Genomic DNA, 27,990 nt, shown 5'->3' on the forward strand with positions numbered 1-27,990 from the left:
TCTAACACGTGTTCTCGCGATACTTTTGCGTTCTTTAACATGTTTTGGAAGGGAAGGCCACGGTGTATCATTTATTCTTTCATTTATTCACACATGTACTGAATTCTTTCTAATATTCTTTTTCTTTCTTTCTTTCATTCATTCACATATAAGTCTTGCTCTTAATTCTACTATAATTCATTCATTCATTCATTGTAAAAATCCGACTGATACAACAAACTGGCTGAAGTTTTGTTGAACACAGCTGAAGTTGCGATGGGAACGAGCCAAGTCACTGTGTGCGTTGGAGCATGACGAGTCACGCGTTAATTAGTACAAACAGAGACCACATAATTATTATTAAATCTATTATGTCTATCTATAATATGGTCTCTGGTTCTGGTAGAGAAAGCAAGCGAGTGACCTAACCCTGTTGTAGAGTATAACTGATTAAATGAAGATGCATTTGGTTTAACGATGCTCGAAGAATAATGACAAAAATTATATAGTTGGACGAAACTCCATTGACTGCAGCGAAGGTGAACTTATAACACCGGTAATATAGCACAATTTAAGGTTTGTAGCAGATTCAACATCGTTGAAACTTAACACGTTATGGTGTACCACCATGTGAACTATACACCAGGTGACAGAGCAAGCGTCATTTCTTGAATGTGTCCAACGTATGTATTATTATTAGAGTATAGAATCTAATAGGTCATACTTGCACTTGTTCTGCATGGAGGCCTTATTCCTGCTACCAACAGTCCTGCTATAAGATCGATTTACTGATGCTTGCTCGCCGATTTCTTAGATCTTGAAAGACACCTTTTAAGTGGACAGTAAAAGAAATTACAGCACTCATTCATACAAGGTACCGTTTTAATCATATTTCATTTGAAAAATAACAAAAAGTAGAATAATCTCTTCAGTTCATATGATACGTTTGAAAAAGAAAACACGATTGATACCTACACTTTCTAAACGTACGCTCTCTTTTCGCTGGATGTATATGTTGCCGTTTTAGTCATATCGTGTCCTTATCGCGATCATTTTGTGTACTGTTTCAGTCTGTTCTATTTCAAAACAGTGCCTCGGTTTCCTTGTAATATACGCTAACTTTGACTTAGACAGGGGTGTGTCTATAATTTCGTTTTGTTTCATTGTAGCAAAATGGGTACGTCTAACACAAAATTAAGTTATTCCATTTTATCGGTCGTGTGGATTATTACCGCATCTCAACAACCGTTTCTTGCCACAAGCCGATACGAGATCATTCGTGCCCGTCTCTCGTCTTTTCGGTACGATGACTATTTCTACTACACAGGTGCGGAAGACCTGATGTCCAGAGAAGTAGGTTTAAAATGTCTAGTGAAGAAGTAGTTTTGAACAGGGACATGTTCATTCAGAGGATATTACGAACAGACAAAACAGTTCCGATTGAAATGAACACTAAAATAAAAACGAAATGGGTTCGTAACAGTTAGTAAAATAGTTTTAAAAATCAGTATGATCCATAATCAATGAATGTATGGCCAAAATGAAGTGAAGAAACATGCGTAAACTAAGTACATAATGCACCAGTCTCCGCACGTGTTGCGTCTCAATACATGTTTCATGTGCAAACGATATTCCAACTTTTTTAATCACTAGCTGCGGAGTCTCAAGTCCAATGTTTCAAGTACGAAAAGATGGCAGGGCTGACAGCAAGGGTTGTCCGATGTATCATCCCAAAGTTTGCCTTCACTAATCACCCGTCGTCTTTGACAGTGCCGGGTGTTCTTTGTAAATATAATAGAGGCCATGATCAGAAGAAAAGATTTTCATCATCCGTACCAAAGACACAGAAAGAAACGTGAGTGGGCCTATATGTCAGCAGGTCACTGTAGGATACTGTATGTGTGTTATGGAGATAGCTGTGTAGCTGCTCAACAGGTGACCTTATTTCATTCAGTGCTAAACTAGCTGAGCAAACAAGTGAATGCAGTCTGTGGATTTGAATATGCATGATACACAGGTATCAAAACAGAGAGACAATACAGGTGAACTTTGTCTAGACTGACAATACTATACTGATAGACCTGTGCCAGTTATATATTGGGCCACTTAACGTTATTGCCCAAAACTTTCATGTTATATCAGTGTAGCATAAATAATTTTCATCTAGTGAGTTTTTGATAGAATGTGGTAAAATTTGACAGGCATCACTGCTCTGCATACTATTTATCTAATGGCATCACATTTATCAACTTGGAAAGACTTCTACCCATATCCCCACTTCAGTTTCTTTCTAGTCAGAATATATAATCCCTCATCTGACAAGCAAGAGTTTTATCATGTTGTTTTTATTGTATCTTAACAAGATTAAAAGGCATATTGTTGAGTTACTGCAGTTACATATAGCTTTGTAGAGATTGCATGGACACATCACTAACCTTCTTATTTCTTCTTCTTAGAGGTATGCAAAGACAGCAAAATGATTAACTCTTTTCTTATCTGTAACTGAAGTGTCAGGCTGTACATGTGTTTCATCAGTTTGAATGTAATGGTCCAGCAATGTTTAACCAGAGCCTGGGTGCCTTTGTAATTCATCGATGAAAGCAAGATGTCAACACACATTCAACATCTAAAAATGCCACTCAAAGAAATTTTCACTCAGTTTAAATTTAGTGGGGGATACGGGCGGAAGTCTTACCATGAACTTACTTGTGTTTCCACAATCCCTTTGGCCGACATGTGAAAGGAATTCTTGGCACTGTACATATCTTGATAAACCCTCTATGCTGCTGAGACAGTGAATGGGACTTCCCCAAGGAGACACTGGCATGTCAATCCCACCAAGAACTTGTGAAGGCACCCCAAGACTGCCACCATCTGCATTACCCAGAGTGTCAGAAGGGCTGTACTCCCAGTGGAGAACCCAGGGAGTCTCCTGATTTGCTCAAAAGATGAGTATTACCAAACCAAGAGCACATCAAGAACAATGGAGAGCCTGACTACTGTGTACTTGGGATGCAAGCGAGACATCTCAAAGGCAAGTTCCACATATCTGGCATGCTTTTCCTGAATCTTGCCAATCACATTGATGTCAAAAAGGACAGAAAATTCAATTGGCTTTATCAAAAGCACAAGATCAGGTTTGTTGGCTGGAATTCTTCTGAGACTGTATTTGGGCCTGTTCCATAGAATGTTTAAGATAAAGCCCTGTACATGTTCCAGGCCGTACCATGGATCGTTATCAGAGTCAAAGCCACAGGCACTACATCGCCATCAACAAAATCAATCTCAAATTTCAGATCCTGTAGCACAATCTTGGCTTGCTTAAAATAGCTCTCAAATTACTTGCTTTCATCATCAGAGGATCATCCGATAAATAAATATGTCCAGAAGTACACAATGGAATTCTATCATGAAGAGCTACCACATTGATGAGAAGTGATTGGCATATATACATAATTTAGAGAGGAATGAGGGTGGTGGGCTCTGTTATCAGACATGATCCTTCTGGTCAGGCATTAAGGACTCTGGATATCTTGTTTTGTAAAATCAACTTCTCTAAAATGGATAAGAGAGGATTAGCAGAGCAAAAGTATTGGTAGGTTTGACGTTGTTTCAAGCATTAAGCTCTGAGCTCCACATTGTCTTTAAGCGAGATATATACTCAGCCCGAAGTTTGTATTCTGGAGCTTGCCCTGAACTTGCATTCCAAGATAGGTGTAGGCCTGATCTTCCACAAAATGCTCAGTAACTCCCCTCCCTTGTAACTGGACCGCTCCATCATTAGTTACCTCGCCATGTTTCAAATGAAGAGTATTGTATTTGTCAAGTCCAAATGTCATGCCAGTGTCATCAGAATAGGACTTGCCAAGGAGAGCCAGCTCTTTCAAATTGGTATCTCCTTTGGCAAGGAGCACAATGTCATCCATGTAGAGGTGATGAGTAAGCAGTGTTGGGGATCTGTGCTTAGGTCTGGGATGGTAACCCTCCTCCCTATAAAGTGGAAACCTCTTGAGAATTGAAAGACAGGCAAAAAGGCAAAGGACTAAAGGAGTCCACCTGTAATATTCCTTGTCTGATTCAAATAAATTGCAAAATTTGCACCTGTCCTTGCAAGTACATCTCAAAGTTGAGTTCACCTGCAACTCATGAAAGACCTGGGTAAATTAAGTGATTGCTCAGAGAGGTCAATACACTGAAGAGACTTCAGAATCCATTCATGAGGGACAGAGTCATATGCCTGTTTGATGTCCAAGATGTTTATAGTACAAAAGGCCTCCGGCACATATACAGTGGAGTTACACACATACAACATATATATAATGCAATGAGTTTAGTGATATGTGATCTAAACAGCAAACCACGATATAGGCAGTAGATTGTGTACAAGTAGTGAAATGTGATGGACATACAAACGTTTTATCAGACTGTTATGTTTAATAAGAGCAGAATTGATATAATACGACAGCTTTATTATTACATGCTGGTCAGTTGATGAAAGAAGTAGTTTAAATGATAATGTAGGTGGCTTATGTAGATAGTATTCCGATATATTTTTAATATGCAGATCTTTATACAAAGGACATACGAGTAGAAAATGGAATTCATTTTCCACATCTATATTACACAATGGGCACAATCTTTTGCATCATTCAATATAAAAGTGTCTTCCTTTGTTTACCATGATGTTGATCAAACCTAACCTAAAACGTATAAATGAATTTCTTAATTTCTTTGATGTTAAAGACGACAGATATTTCTCCGACTGCAGTAGTGATATGTATATTCTGTAAGAGTCGTACCGCGAACTATTATCTAGTACTGAAGACCATTGCTGATTAAACGTATTAAGACTTTTCTCTCGAAACTGAGTTAAGAACAAACTTGCATCACCAACTGACTGACTTAACCGTACTAAACTATAACCATGTGCAAATAGGAGATTTCTTACATGAGATGCCCACGTCACTTTGCCCTTTATCACAGGGGGTACCTCCCACATTCACTGTAAACCATACAATATGGTGTGGTAGATCCTACATTTAAAAATTTCTTACAGGTCATCAGATGTATTTTTTCTATACGTTCATACCTCTGGAATCCCCAAATCTCAGATCCATACAAACGTATAGGCTGAATTTGACAATCAAATATTTTAAAGTAAATACTGGGCGTCAACACTCCCAATTTTACACAAAGCAGCTGAAACACTTATCAATGCTTTCTTAGCTTTCAATGATAATTCAGTAACAGATGTTTTTCAGTTCGTTAGAAGATGTAAACTTAATACCAAGGTAAGTGTAGTGATCAGAGACAATTACAGGTTGGTCATTAATGGACCACCGTTCTTTAGAAGATATCCAGCCACCTTTTCTAAATATAACAATATTAGTTTTATCTAGATTAACAGATAAATCCCATGTTTTAGTATATCGTTCCAAAATATTTAACTGGGTTTGTAGTCCAACTACAGATTCTCATAAAAGAATTATGTCATCAGCAAATAAAAGAATAAAAAGTTCTAAGAGATCTGGAAATATTTGAATGCCATGCTTAGCATTTGCCATAATATCGTAGTACAATTCGTTGATAAACAGGGAAAATAGAATTGGACTCACAACACACCCTTGTCTTAAACCAACGGGGCAGTCGAAAAAATCAGTCTTATCATCATCACAACGTACACAAGCTTTCACATTAGTATACATTGCTTTTAAAATTGAATACATTCTACCTTTCAGACCAACATTACTTAAAGAATACCACAATTTAGAATGAATGACAGAATCCAATGCTTTACGGAAATCAACAAAAGTTACATATAGTTTACGCTTGCGACGGGATAGACATTTCTGGGCTAGTGCAAATAGTGTAAAGATATGATCAGAAGTTGAATAATTCTTTCTAAAGCCTGCTTTGACCATTTGGTGAGCCTGTTATTTAGAACAGATGTAAAGACTTTACCTAAAATACTCATGAGGGAAATTCCTCTATAATTATCTGGATTGGTGACATCACCTTTCTTATGTAAGGGTACAATTTCCACCACGACGAGGTCAAGACAAGCTGATTTTCCATTTTTCAAATTTTTTCAAATGCAATAATGATATTTCATTAACTGTTATTGGTGAGTCTAATGCAAGTGATTTGATGTCTGACATATCTGCAGTTAAATGTCTGGTGTTACATCAACCAGCAAAAGACAATCATCAAAAGAATCATTAAAAACAAAATCCTTATGAAATATATTTTTAAAATGATTAAGCCATTGCACTTTCGGAATTACATTCTTTCATGATGGTCGACTTTTTAAATATCTGATCTGTTTCCAAAATGAAGTTGGGTTTTTTGTTGCCTTTGTTAGTTTATCGACATTTCGCTTACTCTGGTCCGATTTAAATCTTCTACAGCAGTTTCTGTATATATTTCGTTCTTTACAATATAGTTTTCTATTGGTATCAGTACGTTTACGTCTAAACGTCTTTAAAGATTTTCGTGCAACCCGCCGTACGACCTTACACTCATTATTCCAGGATGAATTGTTTCTCGATGGTGTGAACGATACACGTTTCTTCATATAGCTTGCAGAATCTAAAACCATACTTACAAAATCATCAATAGCATCTTCTATATTACTGTCAAGTTCATTAAACACCGATTGAAAATAAGCTGTGGTCATCTCTTGAAGATTTTCTGAAAATGTCTTACATAAGGATTCATGCCACACAGTTTTTTCATTAGTGGATGTCACCGCTGTTGATTTACCTTTAATTTGTTTCCTATTAGGAAATTGGCATTTGAGCTCTAAAGGCAGATGATCGGAATCTAATCAGTCACCTATATTGAACATACTTATATATTCAAAGCGATCAGGAGAACAGAGGAAATAGTCATTAACACTACAGCCATGCCATCCGACAAAAGTATATTCACTTTGTTCATCTCAAAACACTCTACCACTGACAATAAATAACTGAAATGCATAACACATGTCCAGCAGTATTCCGAATCTATTTATGACTTTATCATGTGATTTACAATCCCCAACAGGGATATCCTCCTCCTCATCAAGTATGTTAGTGACGTTTCTATCATCACCACATGTCACTTGGGGGTTGTTACTCTCCCCAGTACGCATGTTCATGTTGCAGCACAGTACATCATGGGAATCTCTAAACTCGGACAAATTAGATCTTAAACACTGATCTACATTATCGAGGCTACATCTTGCGTCAGTCTTAAAGTATGATGAACCTGCTGGTGGGATGTATGTGCATATCAGGATAATATCTTTATCAGTTGCAAATATCAACTTACTGAATTTTATACATATAAAATTGTCAAAATTAGATTTCAATAACTCACACGATTTGCTTAGAGACTTATGAACGCCTGCACAGACACCGCAAGAGAGTCGACCATACTCGGACAGTTTGATTGCTGGGCTATAAAAGATATCGTAGTCATACAACCAATCATCAGAAATATTGTCAACAAATGTTTCTGTAAGACATACAATTTTGAAATGGCACAAATTATTCAAAAAGTCATTTTCATAGATTTTGGAATATAAACCATTCACATCCTAAAGAAAACATTAATAGTTCCATCACAACACCGATATTCATAATCATCAGAGAGCTCGCAATATTTATCTATACCGGTGTCACAGTCACAGGTACCGTGTGAAATATGATCCGCGCTTCGGCTGACTTCCTATTTAGACACTATCAGTGACGCAGGTTTGGTATCTGTACTTGATGTTACAATGCGCAGTCTCTTTTGACTGGTTTTCTGTGATGTCGAAGTTGCGGATTCTGCAGCTAAACGAGGTTTCGTTATCAACTTGCCATATATAAAGAAGCCGAACTGGTTGGTACCCTTTAGTGTTTGAAGTATTTGTCATTGACCTGTCGTTTAAGTCACTGGATAAAGTCACAGGATATTCCAAAAACCCTTTCCTTAAGTGCTGGTCTGGCTTTGGGCTCTGACTTTGTCATCTGATACCATCAATTTGACTATGACAATACGAGGTTTGTTGGCATTTTGGTACTTCATTCCAAGATGATGTGCACGATGAATGTCACCTGGCTGCCGAGTTTTAAATTTCAAATTTTCATTAAATATTGTGATCACTTTCTCCTTGCACAGCATGGATTTCTCATCATCGGATTCTGGTACACTGTAGAGAATAATATTATCACGTCTGCTGAATGATTCTAACTTGTCCAGTTCATCATGAATACTTGAAAGCCCAGAAAACACATGGTCAACTTTCTCTGCAAGGGCATCAATATCACTATACATAAAGTCATGGTTATCTTTCACATCGATAACCTCAGATCTCATTTCTGTAACCCTTCTGTCCAAATCATCACATTTTTAACTGATTGCTTAACTTTGCTTCTAAGGTCTGATATTTGCGAACTAAGCTCACATTTAACGTCACATAGTTCATTCATGATCGTGTCTCTTACCTCTTCAAGAGTGATCGGTCCAGGGTTGGTTTCTACATCATTTGAACACATGAGTACCCGTGTGATCATGCCAGAGGGTGGCACGCCACCCCCGGAAAAACATGACTCCCGTGCATGTGAAGCATGCATTGACATGGTTGACCAAACAAGGTCACTTTCAATGGGAGCGTCACACGGCACACAAAAGAATGTCCTTTCATTTGACATATAATCGTCTAAATCAAAGTTTTCTCAAAGTTTGATTGTGTAAAACGAGAGATGTATCCCTAAAATTAGGGAGCAAATGAGCATTCTGAAGTGTATATCAGATCCGGTAGTGAATGGATAGTACGCACAGTCTGTGTGTATATTCATTTGCCGGGTACCCCTCAGATGCTTGAATAATCCAATCCTGGCTCTGTATACATCGATCGGTATCATTTTTGCAGCAGGAACGTCCGTTTTTTTCACTTGTAGTCATAATATGACCAAATCGGGTCAATTTCGGAACGGTATGAAAGTATTTTGAAGAAATATCTTTCTCCTCTCAGCAAACACTGCTCACGCCATCCAAGGGCAGGTAACTCTCTGTGGTGATACGTTTTAGCCTCTTCCAAAATAATTTTTTGTACAAGAAGTTGATCCTTGCTTCCCCAACATCACTTTCTCTGGCAGAGGGTTCAGGTGATCATCAGCTCAGGGCACTTGCCAGCTCTACATACAGCCCAGACAGCAAATGGGACTTCTCCCAGCAAAACACTTCCTAGTAGAATCCACTTTCTGGAGAATATGTAAACTCCCCAACAGCAAACCCTTCTGCATTACCCAGAGTGTCAGAAGGGCTGTGCTTCTGGAGAACCCGCGCACTCTCCTGATCTGCACCAAGAGGTTAGGAGGTACTAAACCAAGGGCACAAAGAACAATGGGGAGCCTGACGACCGTGTACTTGGGATGAAAGCAAGGCATTTCAAAGACCTACTGAAAACCCTGATTTGAGTGAACTTGAAACTGATTTAATAACTCAAGCAAAACAGACTGAGAGCAAGTGTCATGATGATGAAGAAGAGAATGAAGTCGAAGACCAAAGATGAAACTGTGTTTCCTAAACTGACTGTTAGTGATGGTTTGAGAATGTGCACTCAGATTAAACACTTCGCATCCAGCCAGGAAGTACGACTTCTACATCATGTGCAGCACTTGGAAAGTGCAGCTGAGGACATTGCACTTGAGGCATCAGCACAGAAAATACAAAACAAGATCAGTGATATAGTAGATGCCTCGTCTGTCCGTCCGTCCATCCATCCATTATCATTTTGTTTCCAGAGCATAACTCAGAAACCGTTCAATATTTTTAGACCAAACTTGATAGATATAATAATCTCAACCTATAGTTGTGCCTCTTGCTATATACACAGTTTTGGCATTTTTATCCCCCCGGCATGTATTGAGGAGGGGATATAGTCGAAGCCTCGTCCGTCCGTAATCATTTTGTTTCCGGAGCATAATTCAGAAACCGTTCAATATTTTTAGACCAAACTTGACAGATATAGTAATCTCAACCTATGGTTGTGCCTTTTGCTATTTACAGAGTTTTGGCATTTTTATTTTTTTGTTTTTCCATGGAACATTTTGGTGTTAGTCTAATGGTGGGACTGGCTTCATTTCTGGAGCAGAACTCAAAAACCATTCAATATTTTTCTGCAGAACTTGGTAGATATATGTGGCAGGCCAAAGTGGTGCCTTTTGGTACTTACAGGTTTTTGTGATTTATTATTTTCTCGTTTTCCATGGAAATGTTTCGGACTTAGTCTCAAAATGAAGGGATGTGCTTCATTTCCGGAGCAGAACTCAAAAACAGTTCAATTTTTTTCAGCAAAACTTGGTAGATATACCAATCAGAAGCTGCAATGGTGCCTTTTGCTAGATACAGTTATTTGTGATCGCTTAGTTTCTCGGTTTCCATGGAAACGATTCAGACTTTGTCTCAAAAGTGAGAGGTGTGTTTCGTTTCCGGAGCAGAACTCAAAAACTTCTTAATATCTGTCAATGTTACTTGGTAGATATGTTTGGCAGACCCCAAAGTGGTGCCTTTTGCTATTTACAGGTTTTTGTGATTTATTATTTTCTCAGTTTCCATGGAAACATTTTGGACTTCGTCTCAAAATGGAGGTATGTGCTTCGTTTCCAGAGCAGAACTTAAAAACCATTCAATATTTTTCTGCAAAACTTGGTAGATACATCAATTGGAACCTAAAGTGGTGTCTTTTGCTACTTACAGCTTTTTGTGATTTCTTAGTTTCTCGGTTTCCATGGAAGCGTTTTGTACTTAGGCTCAAAAGTGAGAGGTGTGTTTCGTTTCCGGAGCAGAACTCAAAAACTTCTAAATATCTGTCAGTAAAACTAGGTAGATATGTGTGGCAGACCTCTGAGTGGTGCCTTTTGGTATTTACAGGTTTTTGTGATTTATCATTTTCTTGGTTTCCATGGAAACATTTCGGACTTTCCGGAGCTGAACTCAAAAACCATTCTATATTTTTCAGCAAAACTTGGTAGATATATCAGTTGGAACCTAAAGTGGTTCCTTTGCTATTTCCAGGTTTTAGTGATTTATCATTTTCTCAGTTTCCATGGAAACGGTTTGGACTGAGTCTCAAAATGGAGGGATGGGCTTCGTTTCCAGAGCATAACTCAAGAACCGTTCAATATTTTTCTGCAAAACGTGTTACATACATCAGTCAGAACCTAATGTCTTTTGGTACTTACAGATTTTTGTTATATATCATTTCCTCAGTTTCCATGGAAACATTTTGGACATAGTCTCTAAATGGATGGATGGGCTTTGAAATGGTGACTTTTTCTGATTACAGATATATGGCATTTATATTTTTCATGAATTCCATGGAAACAATTCAGACTTGGTCTAAAAACACAATAAGTAACTGTCGGATGATTTGTCCTTTCAAATATGTGGGGGCCGGGAGGATATGTCATCTTCTGATGACTCTTGTTTGTCATATGCAGCACCTACCCCTCATGAAAATGTGGTAACTTCTCCTAGCAAACAAGTTGAAAGATTTTGTGTGTTTATTTGAAAACAAAGAATTTTGTTTTGGTTTCTACATTGGTGAGAGTAGTGTTTGTCTGTTTCAGATTGACTACATGTTTTCTAGACAGGGGAGGTGGCAGGCTGGATCCAGATTGCTGGAATGGTGGCATGCAGGCCACTGTTACTTGTTGCAATAGAAAATGAAGTAGAGCTTGAAGGTAGAGAGCAAAATGTCTATCTGTGGTTTATTCCAATCATCTTATCATTCCAGAGTTACCATAAACTTCATTGGGAGAGAAGGGAATCGCATCCAAACCAAGGCTAAAGTTGGTGACAATCTCTTGGATGTTATTATAGAGAATGATATTGACATTGATGGCTTTGGTTAGTGGCTTTTGCAGTTCATTTGTCTTAATTTAAGTAGCAATGTCGCTCTTATATGTTGATTTGTAATTTCATTTTCTCAGCTCATAATAACTTGTCTGTCCATTTTCTTGTGTCTTACATTAGGGATGTTAAACGTTTGTATGAATCAAATGTGACTGTTGTTACCAATCTAATTTTATATTTGATCTTGATTTAACAATGAACCAGTAGTGCTTGAAATGAGTCTCAGTTTTTTGGTTTTCATTGTCTATATGACAGTCCTGATAGGCTGGCAGCTCTGTAAGTTTTAGCTGTCATCATGCAGGTGCTATTGTGCTGCAGGTGCTTGTGAGGGAACCCTGGCGTGCTCCACCTGTCACCTCATCTTTAAGAAAGCAGATTATGACAAGCTGCCTGAGAAACCCACAGATGAGGAGCTTGACATGCTAGACTTGGCTTATGGCTTGTCTGACACGTGAGTGACGGAGACAGATCTTATTGACTGTCACCAACTGCCAGGATACTATGAAGACCCTTCAGTACATGACCATCATACCAACCAATACTCAGCACTGTCCTCCTTCAGTTCAAGGCATCATTGTACAAAGACAAGCATCTCCACCTCTTCCCTAAGCCACATCCTCCATCCTAACCTGCATCGGGCAGCTTTACACACTTAAACACTACCCTCATGCTGCACACACACCAAATTACTCCATAAATTACACACACTAAACTCATCCTTGCTACACATGCAACAAAGTCATTCTTGGTTTTATATCTGTCTTGTTTTTAGTCTCAGAGTCATGCAGGGTCAGTGGTATAGCTGTTAGATACTTCGAAGATCTGGGTTCAACTCTGCACATGGGTAAAGTGTGTGAAACCCATTTCTGGTGTCCCCTGCTTTGATATTGGTAGAATATTGCTAAGAGCACCATGAAACTAAACTCATTCATTTATTCTGGTCATGGACAATCCTTTTATTCCATGTTGGTTGCAGGCCACAAGCTTCCTCACAAGTCAATAATTGGGACTGCTAATGTTTAAATTTGCAACAATGTTGCAACAGCACATCCCTGTATTGTGCATGCCAGTAACATTCTGTATTGTGTATTTTCTTTAAGTCTACATGTTGTCATGTTAAGAAAGTTTGTTCTTCCTTAGGGGTACATATATTCACTTTCCACTTCTGAAAATGTCCAGGACAGTTGTAACAATGTTTTTAAGTAAATATTGTCCAAATAGAAAAAAAACCTTGTACTTTCAAACTTACCTTGGTATGCACATCTCTCTCTTGATTCGACACTGAATGGAAACTTTTTCCCTAGTCTTCTCTTGGCCATCCGCCCAAAAAGCACTCCATGTTAGTTTTGATCTACACTCTGTGTCTCTCACTCCATGGACCACTTGTCTCGGCAACCTGACTTATCTACTTATGACAAGAATCAGTAAGTCTCTGCTCATGACTGCACGGAGTCCATGTGCATAGCTGTTCTTGCTCCCAACGTTTATCCAGCAGTGACAGGAACCAGTGTATTTCGCCTCGACACTGGTTAGCAGTTACTTTTCTTGTGTTCAGCCGTCTGGGTCTTCTACTTTGCAAATCACAGTTCACCGGATCACACTTCGCCTTTTTGCACCCGTCCACCTCATCTTTCACATCTTTTCATCACTCATTGAAACAGTTAGAACGACACTGTATGAAACACTACTTGCCAAACCAATCTTTTTCGAAATGGCGGTCTTCGCTTTAGCATTCAATGGACTGGTCATCTTCCAAATAGATTTCCCCCATACGAAACACGAAACGTTTCCTCGAAACACAGTTCGCCGAAACAGCAATTTTCACTGTAACAGCAGCTTTCACCAGCGTTGGGAATGGCAAATCAACTTTTGCCAAACTGGCTTTCTTCCAAGCGGCATTCAGATGAACACCCTTCTCCTGATGATCAGAATGCTTCCCCAAACTCCTGGTTCCTGAAGTCAAGTCTTGTGAGCCCAGATGCAACTTTCACTAAGTCGTTTGGACAAGTCTTCTGCTATTCTTAGGATTTGTTCACCGGATAGACCTGGTAGGTCTTCTTCACCGCTGAGACGCCATTCTTCAACTCCTTCACATTCAAGTAAGCTTTGTTATGATCAGCTCTTCGTTTGACGTCAGTTCCTTGATCTTCGTCTTGTCACCATGGGACTTCCTCTTCTACACACTTGACTCGCCAACCTAGATCTCCTACATGATCGACAGCTGCCTATTTTTCAAGGTCCAGGGATCATTGTTCTTGTTGTGATGCTTCCCCTCTGCGATCCCAAACTCCCTCAGTGGTTCTCCATTCATGTGTCCTCTCCAGGTTCATCTCCCGCCACACGTAGATATAGTTCTGCAGACTGGAGATTATAGATCTCAGCATGCTACGACTTTTGACTGGGCTTCTGCTTCCCTGCACCTGTCTACTCGCATTCTACCTGATTCCTGGACTCAAGGAAACTACTCCTCCCCAGATATGGCTTTGATGTTGTGTGCTATTACTACTCCTTGGAATCAGCAACAGCCTGCTCATTCGTCAAGGAGTGCTCCTCTCAGACCACCTGTTGTGGCACCTAATGCTGGTATTCCCCAGATCCTGCATCTCCAACACATTTGGTTGTGGACTTCCCAGAGGGAAGTTTGGATTTTGTCGACGAACCTAAAAAAATGTCACAGACGCAGGAGGACTTACCACTTCCTTTCTTTATGAGTCTATGAGAGTTTGTGTCCCTTCTATTGCTCTAACTATGGCCTTTGATCATACCTTTAAAAGCCTTAAGAGGATTAAGGGTGCCTTGTCTGCCTAGATTCTCCCTGGCAGCAGCTCACGCCCATGGATTCCAGCTGTCCATTGCTCATTTGACGGATGAGGATGTCCAAACATTTTGTGGGAAGGGGTCTTGTTCAGCTTTCTTATGAGGATGGAGAACTTTCTCATTTGGACACAGCTATGTGTCGATCTTTAATTTGCATCATCTCAGTGGTAGGCATGGTTGTGGCTTCTGTGGAACACTCATTCACTGACCAGGATGCTTACATCATGGGCTGTATGTCCCTTATCTTGGACCGGTTTCATAGGATATCCCCTGGCAGTTCAACGTCACTGCCCACTTAACTCTTTCAACACCAGTCAACCAGAGGCATATACTGCCATTACACGGAGTTACAAGAGACTCTGAGGTTATAGTTGAAGCCAAAGTTTATCAAGGAAAATATCGGTTCATAAATCATTGTTACATCTACTTATCATACACTATTTGATAGGTCTAATCCTACTGTTCATAAGTATGAAAGTTACTTTTTTTTTTCAAATAATTGAAGTAACTGTCGTTCTTCCAAGTACCATTCAGAATTTGAAACTGACAATCTGAGTGTGCACCAGTTACCTTTCGATCCAGTCATCTGGGAAAAATGGATGCAGTTTGTTTGCAGTCGCAAGATGGAAGTAACATGTCATGTGTATAAGTATCACACCTCCCTCTGTGAAATTACATGTGACAGAGACAGAACCGAGGTACTCAAGCCATAAGTCAATGTATTCTTTTATGGTGTATAGCCTGATAGGTATTAAGTCCAAATTGCATGTGGTCAGTGGTTGAAGTTGTGTATTGTATATTGGCATTAGCAGACAGGGTGGCAGACACATAGACGTCAATAAAACTGTTTGAAATCTGATTTCGCAGGCTGTATTCCATTTGCAATTATGATGATTTGTTTCTGTAAGTCCAGACCAAAAGGTATCAGAATCAGCAAAGTTGTGTTTTGCGTTGCATGTGACCTTTAACCCAACTTGGTATACATGTCAAGCATGATCCCTAGGTGTGCTTTTTAGAGGTTAGAGCCAGATATAAATTTTGTTTTTTGTGGTTTCCATGGAAACTTAGACTGTGACTATGAGGAAGTCACAATGTTGGAGGCAGATCTCCTGAACTATGAGTGCGAACTTCATCAAACCTGGTACACATATCAAGCATGATACATAGATCTGCCTTTTGGGGATTAGACACAGATATGAGTTTTATTTTTTTGCATTTTCTATGGAAACATTACTCAGGAAGTGACAGTGACTGATGATGAGGATGTACATGCTAGCTTCATCAAAGTTTGTACATGAGTCAAACATGATCCCTAGATGTGCCTTTTATGGATTAGACCCAGATAAGAATTATATTTTTCCACGATTTCCATGGAAACATGACTTACGCTGTGACTTTCCGGATGTCATCTTTTCTGGAGCAGATCCCCCAAAAGTTAGCTTTATCAATCTTGGTACACATGTTCACCATGTTCACTGTGGTCCCTAGATGTGCCTTTTGGGGGTTACACCAGTGTGTGAATTATATTTTTTGCATTTCCATGGCAACAATTTCTACCTTGACTAAATATGGTGGTAGTGTTCTTTTCCGGAGCAGAACTGTAAAACTTTACAATACTATTGCTGACTTTGTGATGTGTCTATTTGTAACATGTTATGACACCCCCTTCCCTTTTTCTTTTTTCTTTTTATTTCTATGTAATTGGTAAATTATTATAAAAAGATTTCTGAGAAAGATTGCTGGTCATCTATTTTCCAATATCAGTGGCATTCTGCAAAGTAATGTGATACAGCTGCATGAAATACCTCTGTTTTCAAAGCTTCATATGACTAAAATGATATGCGATTCATTTGATGGCAGGTGTATACACGTTAGAAAGAGTATTTTCACTGTTCTAAGTAGCAATTTTATTGGATAAAAACTGGTTTCTTATGACCCTTATTTACCTCAATCTGCTATAAGGACTGTGATTGGACAAAATCAGACTTATGACCTAAGTCAGCTAATCAGATAACAGCAATGGGTACTGTCCTCTTGGATGAAAACCTGTAGAATCAGACAAAAGTGTTGGTAAAATCATGCTATTCTGAACGTATTACACAAAAATGACCACCTACACGTACATTATGGAACTTAGAGGACGTATCGTGCTAGGTTATGACCTGTGATGAGAAAAGTTTATGTATATATTTTAGCATTAAACATTGGGTCCAAGCGACAAAAGCAAAGATGTAACTTGAATTACACTACATGATAGTACGATGAAGATGGAAATAGTAATTAGTAATATTCGTTTGACAACTTTTATGAGTACTGTTGTTGATTTTATTCTTTAGTTTATTTGATTTGTTTAATTGTGTCCTCGAAACATTGATAATTTGCTAATTGAGAACTCTGATGTGGACTCGTTGCTGAAGGATGTGTCGGGGAATCATTTTTTTTTCATTAACAGTGTGAAAAATAGTTCAATATTTTAATCCTGCAGATAATATATGGCCATTTGAAATGTAATAAGTGCTTTGAGGCATATGATAAGTGATAGATGTGATAAATGAATCATATGTTAGGTTCCTAAAATCGTGGACCTGTGAAGGTCCTAGGTAGAATAGGCCATCAGCAACCATGTTTGCCATAAAAGGCAACTATGCTTGTCGTAAGAGGCGACTAACAGGATCGGGTTGTCAGACTTGCTGCCTCTGTTGACACATGTCATCGGTTCCCAGTTGCGCAGATCGATGCTCTTGCTGTTGATCACTAGATTGTCTGGTCCAGACTCGATTATTTACAGAGCGCCGCCATATAGGTGGAATATTGCTGAGTCCAGCATAAACCTGATGTGACTGCTGTCTGTCAGGTTTTCTGACCTATGATGGCAGGGGACTGGTGACGTCTTGACCGGTTTTCCAGCCTGTAGAATGGTGACAGGTTTAAGGCTGAACTCTTCTGTCAAGTGTAATCTGCAGAGTCTTTGTTTAATGGCATGATTGCAGACGTGGTGAATATGGATCGGGACACTCAGTTTCAAGTTTCGGTGGAATTTTTGAAACTTCAGAAGTCCCAAATGCCAGCTTCCATGACACAGAGAAGGGCTCTACGGTTTGTGTGATTTCATTCCGAAATGAATAAAGGTTTTCATGACCATTCATTCAGAGTTAGACTTAGCAGGTTCTCCCATGGCACCTCCTCCCAACATCCTCCGAAGTATGACCCTGGGGTTTGGAGTGGAGCTTCCAAGCAGTGACTCATTGAGACAAAACATGACTGAGAACTCCTGCCTCAAGTCATCCCTATTTACAGCTATCTAGTTTGCAGGGGATTAGTGAGGTTTTTTCCCAACTGGACCATATTAGACAATCCTTTTGTGGATCAGTTGCCAGGACAACCCAATCATACTTTTACCATCCCACTATTGTCCACGATCCTTGGGCTGCATGACACTGAAGACTTGCATCTTTGCCCACTTCAGACTTTTAAGATTTTTCTTTGCAAATGCCAATCCATGTCATTGTCCTCCTTATCCAGGGCAGAAATGTCTTGCACCACATTATCCTTCTGGATGAGAGCCACCATCCTATAGGCCTATGCCGTCGCTGGGTTACCGCCCCCAACAGCGCCCAATCCCCATGAGACACAGGTGTTAGCATCTGCAATGTCTCTCCGAAGCAACTGTTCACACTTATGGAGGGATGATTTTGGCGGTCAGAATTAGTCGCTTCTACCCACTACCTCGGGGACTTCTTGGTCAAGGACATCCAAGGCTTGTACCAGTTTGGTCCCCTTGTTTTCACACACAACAGCTGCCTACGGTCCAACAACGCAGATAGGGGACAGTTGCCAGGCTCATCCTTTGAATAAGCTCATGTAAATGAGTGAAGGTCAATTTGATGTTGTCTGGAACTTAACGTTAAAACTGTGTGTTTCCAAGTTGTGCTTCTCTTTCACCTGCCTCTGACTTTTATTTATTGTGGTACCTTGAAATCGTGGTGAAAAGACAGCTTTTTCTTGCTGAGCTGCATCCTTCATCAGAGGTTGCGGATGAACATGGCTCGGGAGCACCAACCTATTTTTTCAGATGTTGTGCTAAGATAGTCAAGGAGTTCAGTGGAATTTGACACAAGCTTAGGAGTTCAACTAGTCATAAGAGGCCTCCCTTGTGCATCACTTTGCTGTTTCCAGTCTATACAGTTCTACTGTTCATACTGACAAGACACAGGGTAGCTTTGTCAAACCATCTGACCATAGGATAAGTGCATACCGTGAGATGGGATAAGTTTTAAAAAATTTGAAATTTAATATAAATTGTATATCTATACGCTTATCCTATGTGGCACAACGGATTACTGACCATATTCCACACTATGCAGATTCCCCAAGATTGATTTTCCAGTGGCTTCAAGAATGAGAATGATGATTCGGAGATGGTCAGGTGGGTTGCTAGTGGTGCTTGTCACATACATTTAGAAAGCTGTCTTATAATGTGGGTAACATCTGGAGTGTTTGACCGGATGGACAAGAGAGGCCTAGAGAAAACAGAGTACATCGTTCCACTTGGTGTGGGATCAAGAGAGAGAAGTTCATACCATACAAGGATATGTATATAAATATACAATTTATGTTACAATTTTCAATTTTTATCTGTTATACAGCTGTCCACCACCACCACCACCACCACCTCCCCTGCCCGATCTCATCATTCCTTCTGCTGTCACTTAAATAGTGAACATGTGACGTTACATTGTGTCACTTCAAATACTGAAGAGGAGTTCCCCTTCTAGGCATATGAAAGCAGTACTGTGTATACCAGAGTATAATGCGACCCCCACGTATAATGCAACCCCCCTCTACACCCCTTCAAAATTGAGGATAAATCATATACCCTGTGTATGATGCAACCACGGGTGAAGCACATCACCGGCGCCAATGAAAATTGTTATTGTTTTTATACGAAGCTTTGTGGAGCGTATTACTCCAAAACAACCTAGAATGAAGCACATTACGAGCACACATCCAGTAAATACATGTTTTTCTTGCGTTGTTTTTTCTATGAAGCTTTGTCAAGTGTGTAACTCCAAAACAGTCGCTAGGATCCCACTCGTGAAACACGGAAGTGTTTGCTAACTGTGTGCGGTGTTTATATTTCTAACACGGAGAGCCAACCAGCGAAACCAGCACAATGTGTCGAGTTTCTGAACCCCAGTTCTTAGTATACGGCACAATCGGTAACCTATTCTAGTGGTAATGTACAAGGTGTGAATTGCCGTACTCTGCATCCGAGGTAAACTGGATTTCGCGGGAAAATGGCTACCATTATCAAGCGAGGTCAAAATGACAATCGTCTAAAAGACCTTGACTCGTCTGTATAGAACAAATTTCATTGGGAATTAGCTGGAAATTGCGCCCCCTTGACCTAGCTTGAATTTTCAGTGTTTTTTTACAATTTGTCATTCTCATGTCTGTTTACCGTGTCAGCTGGCTTGTAAATCTGGATCGATGGTCATTTCAACTTTATTTACAGGGAATATATGTTAAAAACAAGGAAACAAGATGCAAATGGTCTTTATTTCGGATATTAAGTGAAGTGCTGGGATGGCTATCAAACGCCATTTGACATCGTCAGTGGAAACTGAAAGTGAAACAGCTGGGAAAAACGTAAGGTCCTATACCCTGTGTATTTTGCGACCCCCCTTCCTGACCCCATCATTCTAGGTACGAAAAACTTGCATTATATGCGGGTATATATGGTATCTAAGAAGGGTTCTAAGGCATCTAGCCCAGCTGCTTCTCACTGGCCCACTCTTGATATCGCCTTTTACAGCAGCATATGGCTTTGGTCATTTGTCTTCTGTGGGGACCCCAGCTCTATCTGGGTCCATTGAGCATAATGTTTCTGTTGGCCTGATGCTATTGGGTTTGGCACCTGTTGAGGAGTGGTCGATCTTGATGTGTTTGATAGAGCTGCCAGATCTGGCAGTGCCCACTCTTGAGTCTCAAGACTAGGGGTTTTTCCAGTGGTTTCTCTAATAAGAGCTTCAACACAGGCATGGACTCTGCACATGAGTTGATGGAGGTGATGGGGATGAGGAAGGTATAGGATTCTAAGGCTATGTTCCAGTTCCACTCAGTGCACAAGGAGGTTTGTTAGCATATTCTGGCTGCAGTGCCAATAGTGATCCAGGACTAGGTTGAATTCTGTCTTCTAGAGGAGACTTTTGCTCCTTGTCAAAGCTTCCAGACTCAGCTCTGCTTTCTCCTATTGTTATTTACCTCCATCTTTCAGGCAGTCAGAGCCCATTTTACTTTGTGAGTCAGTCAAACACTGCCAGATGGGGACAATAAGCTCTTCCTGATGCCGGTGGTGAATCAGTGTATGTTTACGTCAGTCTCTCTAATATGGGGGCTTCTGCCCAGTCGACTGTTCAACAAGGTTCAGCAGGTTCTGACTTATTCAGTCGGGAATCCCTCTGCATGCAGCCAACCACAGCTTGAAGGAGTGATTCTGGAATGCATGTCTGTATATTAGTGTGGCAATCCATGGAGCATACCTCTACTGACTTAAGTAGTCTACTCTCAAGGCAAAAGGTGGCTCTGGTTTTATCTCAGTGTGTAGTCCTCCTTTGCCAACTGTACTTTATCAGGTATAAGCTCACCTGACTTAGGCTGTGGTTGTCAACATGATGTTATTCAGCAGAAACACAGAAAACCTTGCTGGTCCTCCAAATCCATAATTATGGCATATTAAGCATGTATTTCTTCAATTGAGACTTAGTCCCAGTTGATGAAATCGTGTCTACTTTGTAGATTGCGGCTTTCGGCAGTTGATCCTCATTTAATTTGCCCGACGTGCAAACCCATATGTTCTTCTAATAATCGTTCTAAATTATGCATAGAATTGTCTGATTCAGAATTTACTCTCTATGCAAGGTCTGTTTACAGACATGCTAGGGACAAGCAATGGCAGCTTACATTAGTCATGTCTAAAACAAGTGATTTAAATTCAGGTTATTTGTTAAGTACGTCTGCTGAGATTCATTCCAATGAAATGTCTGGCGTTTCTCTGGGGCTATGTCCGGGGCATGTCATCCCTGTACCTTAGAAGAGATCATCCTCAGAAGCAGGGCTGTCTCAACCGAAGAAGTCTAGGTCATCGAAGACGAAATCATCGCAGAAATCATTTGGAGAAGAAATCGTTCCTCTACATGAAGGACTTATCTTCAACAAACCACCGTTGATTCTACACGAAGAGGTAGATAACAACCAACACAGTCATCGGATGACATCATCTAGATCTACCCCGACGGCATCTTCTACACCTCTCAAACCGGAGGAAAATCGTCAGACAAGGCAGACTTTGTCAACAGTAGACAACTTTACAGCTACAACCGTCGCTACAAACTTTGCAGCAATTCGACCCAGGCACCTTCATGCAACAGCTTACAACACAAATGATGAATCTGATGGAGCAACGTTTAGAAGAGGAGAGACGACTGCACTTGTCATCATCGTTGACTACAGCTCGGCATGAGCACTCACCTAGAGCGGCACTCACGCTGGAGGATGAAGAGGACGTGTATGCACACACTCGAGGAAGATCGTCATCAGCATTCCCCTCTTCACATCGCAGTCGAGAGAAAGACCCAGCCACGCTGAGTGAGTGCACTGGCAGGAGGGAGGATTCGCGCTTGCATGGGTGTACTTGCACCAGTGAGGATTCACTCACTCATCAATGCAGAAGGTCTTTGTCACTCTCCCCAGTTCATCGAAGGCACTGTCAACAATCATCACCTCCCTAGGACTCTTGTAGGAGGGATCGTCAACACGGAATGAATGTTTCACACTCATGGAGGGATGCAAGATTATCGAGCATCATCATCAGAGGAAGCCCTATTTTTGAACACTGAAGTTACATCATGGATCACGAATGGACTTAACTTAGCTTCACCATCCAAGGACGCTAATGAAGCTAATACCTATATGATGAAGGATGACGACATTGAGGCACTTACGTTCCCGTTCTACAATTCCTGAGATGTTATCTACGGCATTTAAGTCAGCAACTAAGTTTCAACAACAACATGTGCCTTCATTCAACGCGCGTCACTTCCCTCTACATCTTAATGGAATGGAGCCATTCGTCAGAGCACCGGACATGGATGAAGCTTATAAGATCTTCAGTCCAGCCTGCAATATATCTTACAAGGTAGATGACAAGAGACTTGCACAGCTCGACACCACTACGAGGCGTACTTTCTTTGGACTGGCTCCTTCGAGAGCCATCAACGAAACTCTCTTTGCAAATTTCAGTAATCCAGATAATGAGGAGGGAAGACTGATCCTGTCAGCATTGGTAACTCAGAAGAAGGATCAGCAATTTATGTCCAATCACCTAGCGTCTACTACACGGGATTGAATTTACTTTGTTGACAAGGTCTGATATCTACAGTGTCATGGGGTGAGAACTTTACCAAACCTTTGTATCAAGTTCCATGGTCAACACCTACTCTCTTCGATGGGAAGATTGAAGACGTAGCTAGGACGGTTGCTCAAGACTTGAGAGAAGTTATGATGATCAAGTCTATGGACACTCTGACATCAGTACTTAAGCAGACTAATCAACATTACACCCTTAAGTCCAAGTTCTCCAGGGTTCAAAGAGCAAGAGCTAAAAAGTTCAATATGCATGAAGAGAGGACACCTTTGTTTCATCGCTCCCATGGACATCCAGCAGTGTGTCTAGGGGTGGGAGAGGAGGACGTTATTGAAGATCAGGTTCAGAATGACTGGAGTCTTCCACCAGCCGTTCCCGTACAACCATCTCAAGTGGGTGGACATCTTCAACTTTACTGGTAAAGTTGAAGAATCCTCAAAGACGGCTATGTCATGAAAATTCTGAGAGAGGGCTACAAGATCTCGCTGGGAACCATTCCACTGCTCACAAAAACACCAACTCCTTTTATCTATGCTACGCATCAACTGGACAAGTTGACAGACGCCATAGCAACATTGTTAAAGAAAGGAGCAGTAAAAGTTATAGAGCCACAGAGTCTGACGCCCGGTTTCTATTCCCCAATATTCCTTGTACCCAAGAAGAATTTCAAAGAGTAATTTCGACTTATATACAACGTGAAGGTATTCAACAAGAACATCCTTCAAAAACCAGAGCGTTTCAAGATGGTACATCTGCCTCAACTAAGACTCCTTATTCGTCAAGGATATTATATCGCCAGTATCGATTTACAAGATGCATACATCGAGAGTCCAGGAAATGTCTGCGCTTCCTTTTCAACAGTCAGTGTCAATACTACCAATGGAAGGTCCTACCGTTTGGAATAACTTCGGCTCCGTGGCTGTTTACACGGGTAACCAAGCCCATAGTGAACTATCTACACCTGAGGGGGTTACACAATGTGTTTTACCTGGATGACAGCATACAAACGCATCAAGAGAAAAATCAACTCAGAGTACAGTTAGATTTCACCATCAGGCTACTAACACAACTGGGGTGGTTAGTAAACCACATGAAGTCGGAGTTAGAACCTCAACGAGATCTAAATTTCCTCGGGATTTGTTTCATCACAACATCGTATCAGATTATCGTCCCAAAGGACCAATGGGTCAAGATTCAAGACATGATAAAGCAAGCTCTACTCTCTCCACAGACACTTCGACAATGGCAGTGTCTATTGGGTCTCCTCACGTCAGCACAAGACATGACCAGAAGAGGAAGACTACAGCTGCGTCCGTTACAACAATTCTTGAATTTTCATCTCAACATCAGAGATCAGATTCCGCTACCAGACAACCAGCACTGATCGAACGTTTGCGTGGGGACTTATATGATAGAGCCGGCATATATCAACCATCTCTATGTAGATGCATCGATGCAAAGATGGGGAGCCCATCTAAACAACGAAGTAGTAGCAGGGATGTGGACCAAAGGAGAGCAAGCTCTTCACATCAACCAGTCGGAGATGAAAGCGGTCATTCATGCGATCCATCCCTGGTCGACAGTGTTGAAAGACAAACTACTGATGATACACACAGACAACTCAACAGTGGCCTTTCACATAAACAAACAGGTCAATGAGATCACCATCTCTTCTACACCTGACATTTCAACTCTTCGACCTAGTCAACAGTGTGAATCTCCAAATAAAAGCATGTCACATACCAGGAGCTTGCAACATTATGGCAGGTGCCTTGTCTCGTCCTCTTCGTCCATCTCCAACAGAGTGGATGCTGCATCGGGAGGCGTTTCAACTAATCAGCCAGACATTCGGATCTCCGCAAATAGACTTATTTGCAACATGGTTTGACAAACAGACAACAGCGTTTGTATCACCAGTACCGGATCCGTTAGCCTGGGCAACAGATGTTCTCAGCATCCCATGGGATGGACTAAACGCATTCACATTTCCCCCTCCAGAGCTGCTTCCAAAAGTCATCAAGAAAATAAAAGCAACCAAAAGGCTACAACTGACTTTGGTTGCGCCTTATTGGCTAACGAGACATTGGTTTCCAACACTCATAGAAGAGTTAGGACAACCAGTACTACAACTACCAGATTGGAAAAATCTTCTCGTCCACCCACACACGAAACAAGCGCACGAAAATCTGTAATCCGACTCATGTGGAATGTATTAAAAACTGTTTAAAACACAGAGGATACTCGGCAAGAGCAGCGAAAGCAGCCTTATGGAAATCTACTCGCACCCTTTTTGATGACAAATGGAAGCAGTTTGAGACATACGCCAGGAAGAAGGTTTCACGGAGATGAAGGCCACATATCCGCAGATAGCAGAATATCTAAGTCAACTACGACAGTCCAGAGGTCTGAAAGGTTCTACATTATCTACATACTTGGCAGTTCTCAGCTCAGTTGTCACCATGGAAACAGGGACCAGGCTGACAAAAGTACCTGAGTTACTTGCCTTGCTACACTCCTTCAAGTTGGAAGATCAACAGCGCAGATTTAGAGGTCCAGCATGGGATCTAAACATCATACTTCAACATCTCACAAGTGATGTGTACGAGCCGCTTGATCAGACCAGTCAGAAGACTCTGTTTTTAATTGACTTGGCTACAGCTGCACGAATGTCAGAAATTCATGGTCTACAATTCAACCACAGGAGCTTTGATCCATGGCATCAGCAGACGGCTCATCTGGGTCGACGATGGGATTTTATTGCAAAAAATCAACTGCCAAGTCAACCGGATAGACAATTCCACATACCGGCACGATCTTCAATCATGACCCCATGATACTCAAGATTTATCATTATGTCCAGTCAGAGCATTGAAGATATACATTGCAAGTCTAGAAGGCAACGTTTCAAGCACCTATTTAGCCCTATGTTCCGGAATTATCCCACAACACTATCTCAGCGTGGATCAGAGCTGTTATATTGAGAGCCTTTTAAAGCAGCAGGATTGGATCATCCGCAAGCCTCCAACCCACATGAAGTCGGAGCCTTGGCCTCTACATTAGAGCCCACATGGGAATTGCTCGCTCTCAACTATAATGGAGGGCTGCTTTTGGAAGTCAAACACAGTGTTTGCCAACCACTACCTACAAGACATAGCCACGGAGGACGTCTCTGGCATTCATCAGTTTGGGCCACTTGTCGTTGCTCAGCAACTAACATTTCCCCAAAGACGCTTAGTTCACTCACCCGTTTTATCGCGTGACTTGGGGAAGCCAGACGCTCTGCGGAGTATAATGGTGGAAAGTCCATGCACACGTCTTAAACAGACTAGCATGAGTGATTAGGACCCTGTACTCGTAATGAAGATACTTGTACATGAAGAGGGGTCACAACTAGTCTCAATTGCTGTATCTTGACATTTAATTGCATCAGAAACTAGCAGGACGCTAGTTACTTTTGATGTCGCCACGTGCCAGTCAACGAAGTCGTCTACGGAAGACAAGTTTGACTGGATGTGATCCCCCCAGAATCTGCAATGAATATTAGAAGGGACAGAACCGAATTATCGCCATTACAAGTTCCCGTTAGTGGAGGAAATTATTAGACGCAATTTTGAATGGCCAGCAGAATCCAGTGTGGTCTGACCCACCGCCGTTTTCCGATTCTGTAAGCAAATAAGCATGAGTCAGGATAAGGAGAAATATGTAATTTTCTGAATAAAATTGATATTTTATACTTATCCTGACTCATGACAAAAGCCCTCACAGACACGCTGAGGAGAGTGAAGTATCATTGCCGATCAGCTGACCATGTGCATGGGAAGGGAGATAATATATGGGTGAGAGTGAATTTTACGTCCGCTTTTTTTAGAAGGGAACTTCACAGGATTTCATGTGTTCCACTACCACTACCCTCTTACCCTTCTAAGACGAGATAAGCAATTAAGCATAAGTCAGGATAAGTATAAAAGATCAATTTATTTGATATATTTTATTTGTACAAAATTTTGATTTTAACATTATTACAACAGTCAAGAGACAGTTTCAGAGGCAGAAAATGCATATGTATCCCAGGGACTCCCTTCAAAGAATTGACAACCCCTTGTCATTCATATTTTGATGTCTTTTAAACCAGTTCAGACTACAGAGGCTAATACTAGTAGTAGCAACTGAAATACAGCCCTACTTTCATTGTGTTTCAGATCTCGTCTTGGGTGTCAAATACTTGTGTCAAAGGATATGGATGGGCTGGAAGTGGAAGTGCCATCTGAGGTGTCAGATGCAAGAGGTCCATCCTAGACATAACCATCTCTCACCAGGAAGGCGACAGTAGAATGTAGCTAGAAGATTTAAATGTGCTATTAAAGTGTTGTAAAAACTCAATATAAATACTATTCATCTACATGTGAGTATTTAATTAGTGATACACTGAATCAGTATAAGTCAAATTTATTGGACCTCATGATACAGATAGTGTTTACCTGCTGATTGAGAGAATACCAGGTCTGCCACCTTTCTTCATGCTACCACTGTCTGTAAACCAAAATTAATATTTTCAAACATATGTTTAAAAACTTGATGTCAAACAGATTTACTCAACTGTCATCCTTGATCAGTTTGTGAGGCCTGTTGGCTACGTGATCACAGGCAATGTCCATGATGGAACACTCTCAGGAGCAAGTAATAACTAAATACTTTACATAATTTACTGTGTTAGCTTTTCTGTTTCTGTCATTCATATATATATATATATATTTACCTCACATAAATGTCGCTGTCTGATTAGCTGAGTGCTCTTCTATTATTTTCAATGTACTCCATGTAAAAGCAAGATGCATTGCTAAACACTCTGCTGCCAGTAGCAACTCATTCGGTACTACGTA

The 27,990-nt window shown here is 40.6% G+C and overlaps 1 protein-coding gene across 1 annotated transcript; it reads left to right on the forward strand.

Annotated features, from left to right (window-relative positions):
- The first annotated feature begins 1,561 nt into the window (after positions 1–1,561).
- Positions 1,562–27,892, forward strand: LOC137287029 (adrenodoxin-like). The gene is made up of 4 exons (XM_067819131.1): positions 1,562–1,834; positions 11,750–11,862; positions 12,187–12,319; positions 27,310–27,892. Exons 1-4 carry the CDS (start codon positions 1,671–1,673, stop codon positions 27,404–27,406), a joined length of 507 nt encoding a protein of 168 aa, XP_067675232.1. The 5' UTR covers positions 1,562–1,670; the 3' UTR covers positions 27,407–27,892.
- The last annotated feature ends 98 nt before the right edge of the window (positions 27,893–27,990 follow it).

Source organism: Haliotis asinina, chromosome 6, assembly GCF_037392515.1.
Source record: "Haliotis asinina isolate JCU_RB_2024 chromosome 6, JCU_Hal_asi_v2, whole genome shotgun sequence".
Lineage (NCBI taxonomy): Eukaryota > Metazoa > Mollusca > Gastropoda > Lepetellida > Haliotidae > Haliotis > Haliotis asinina.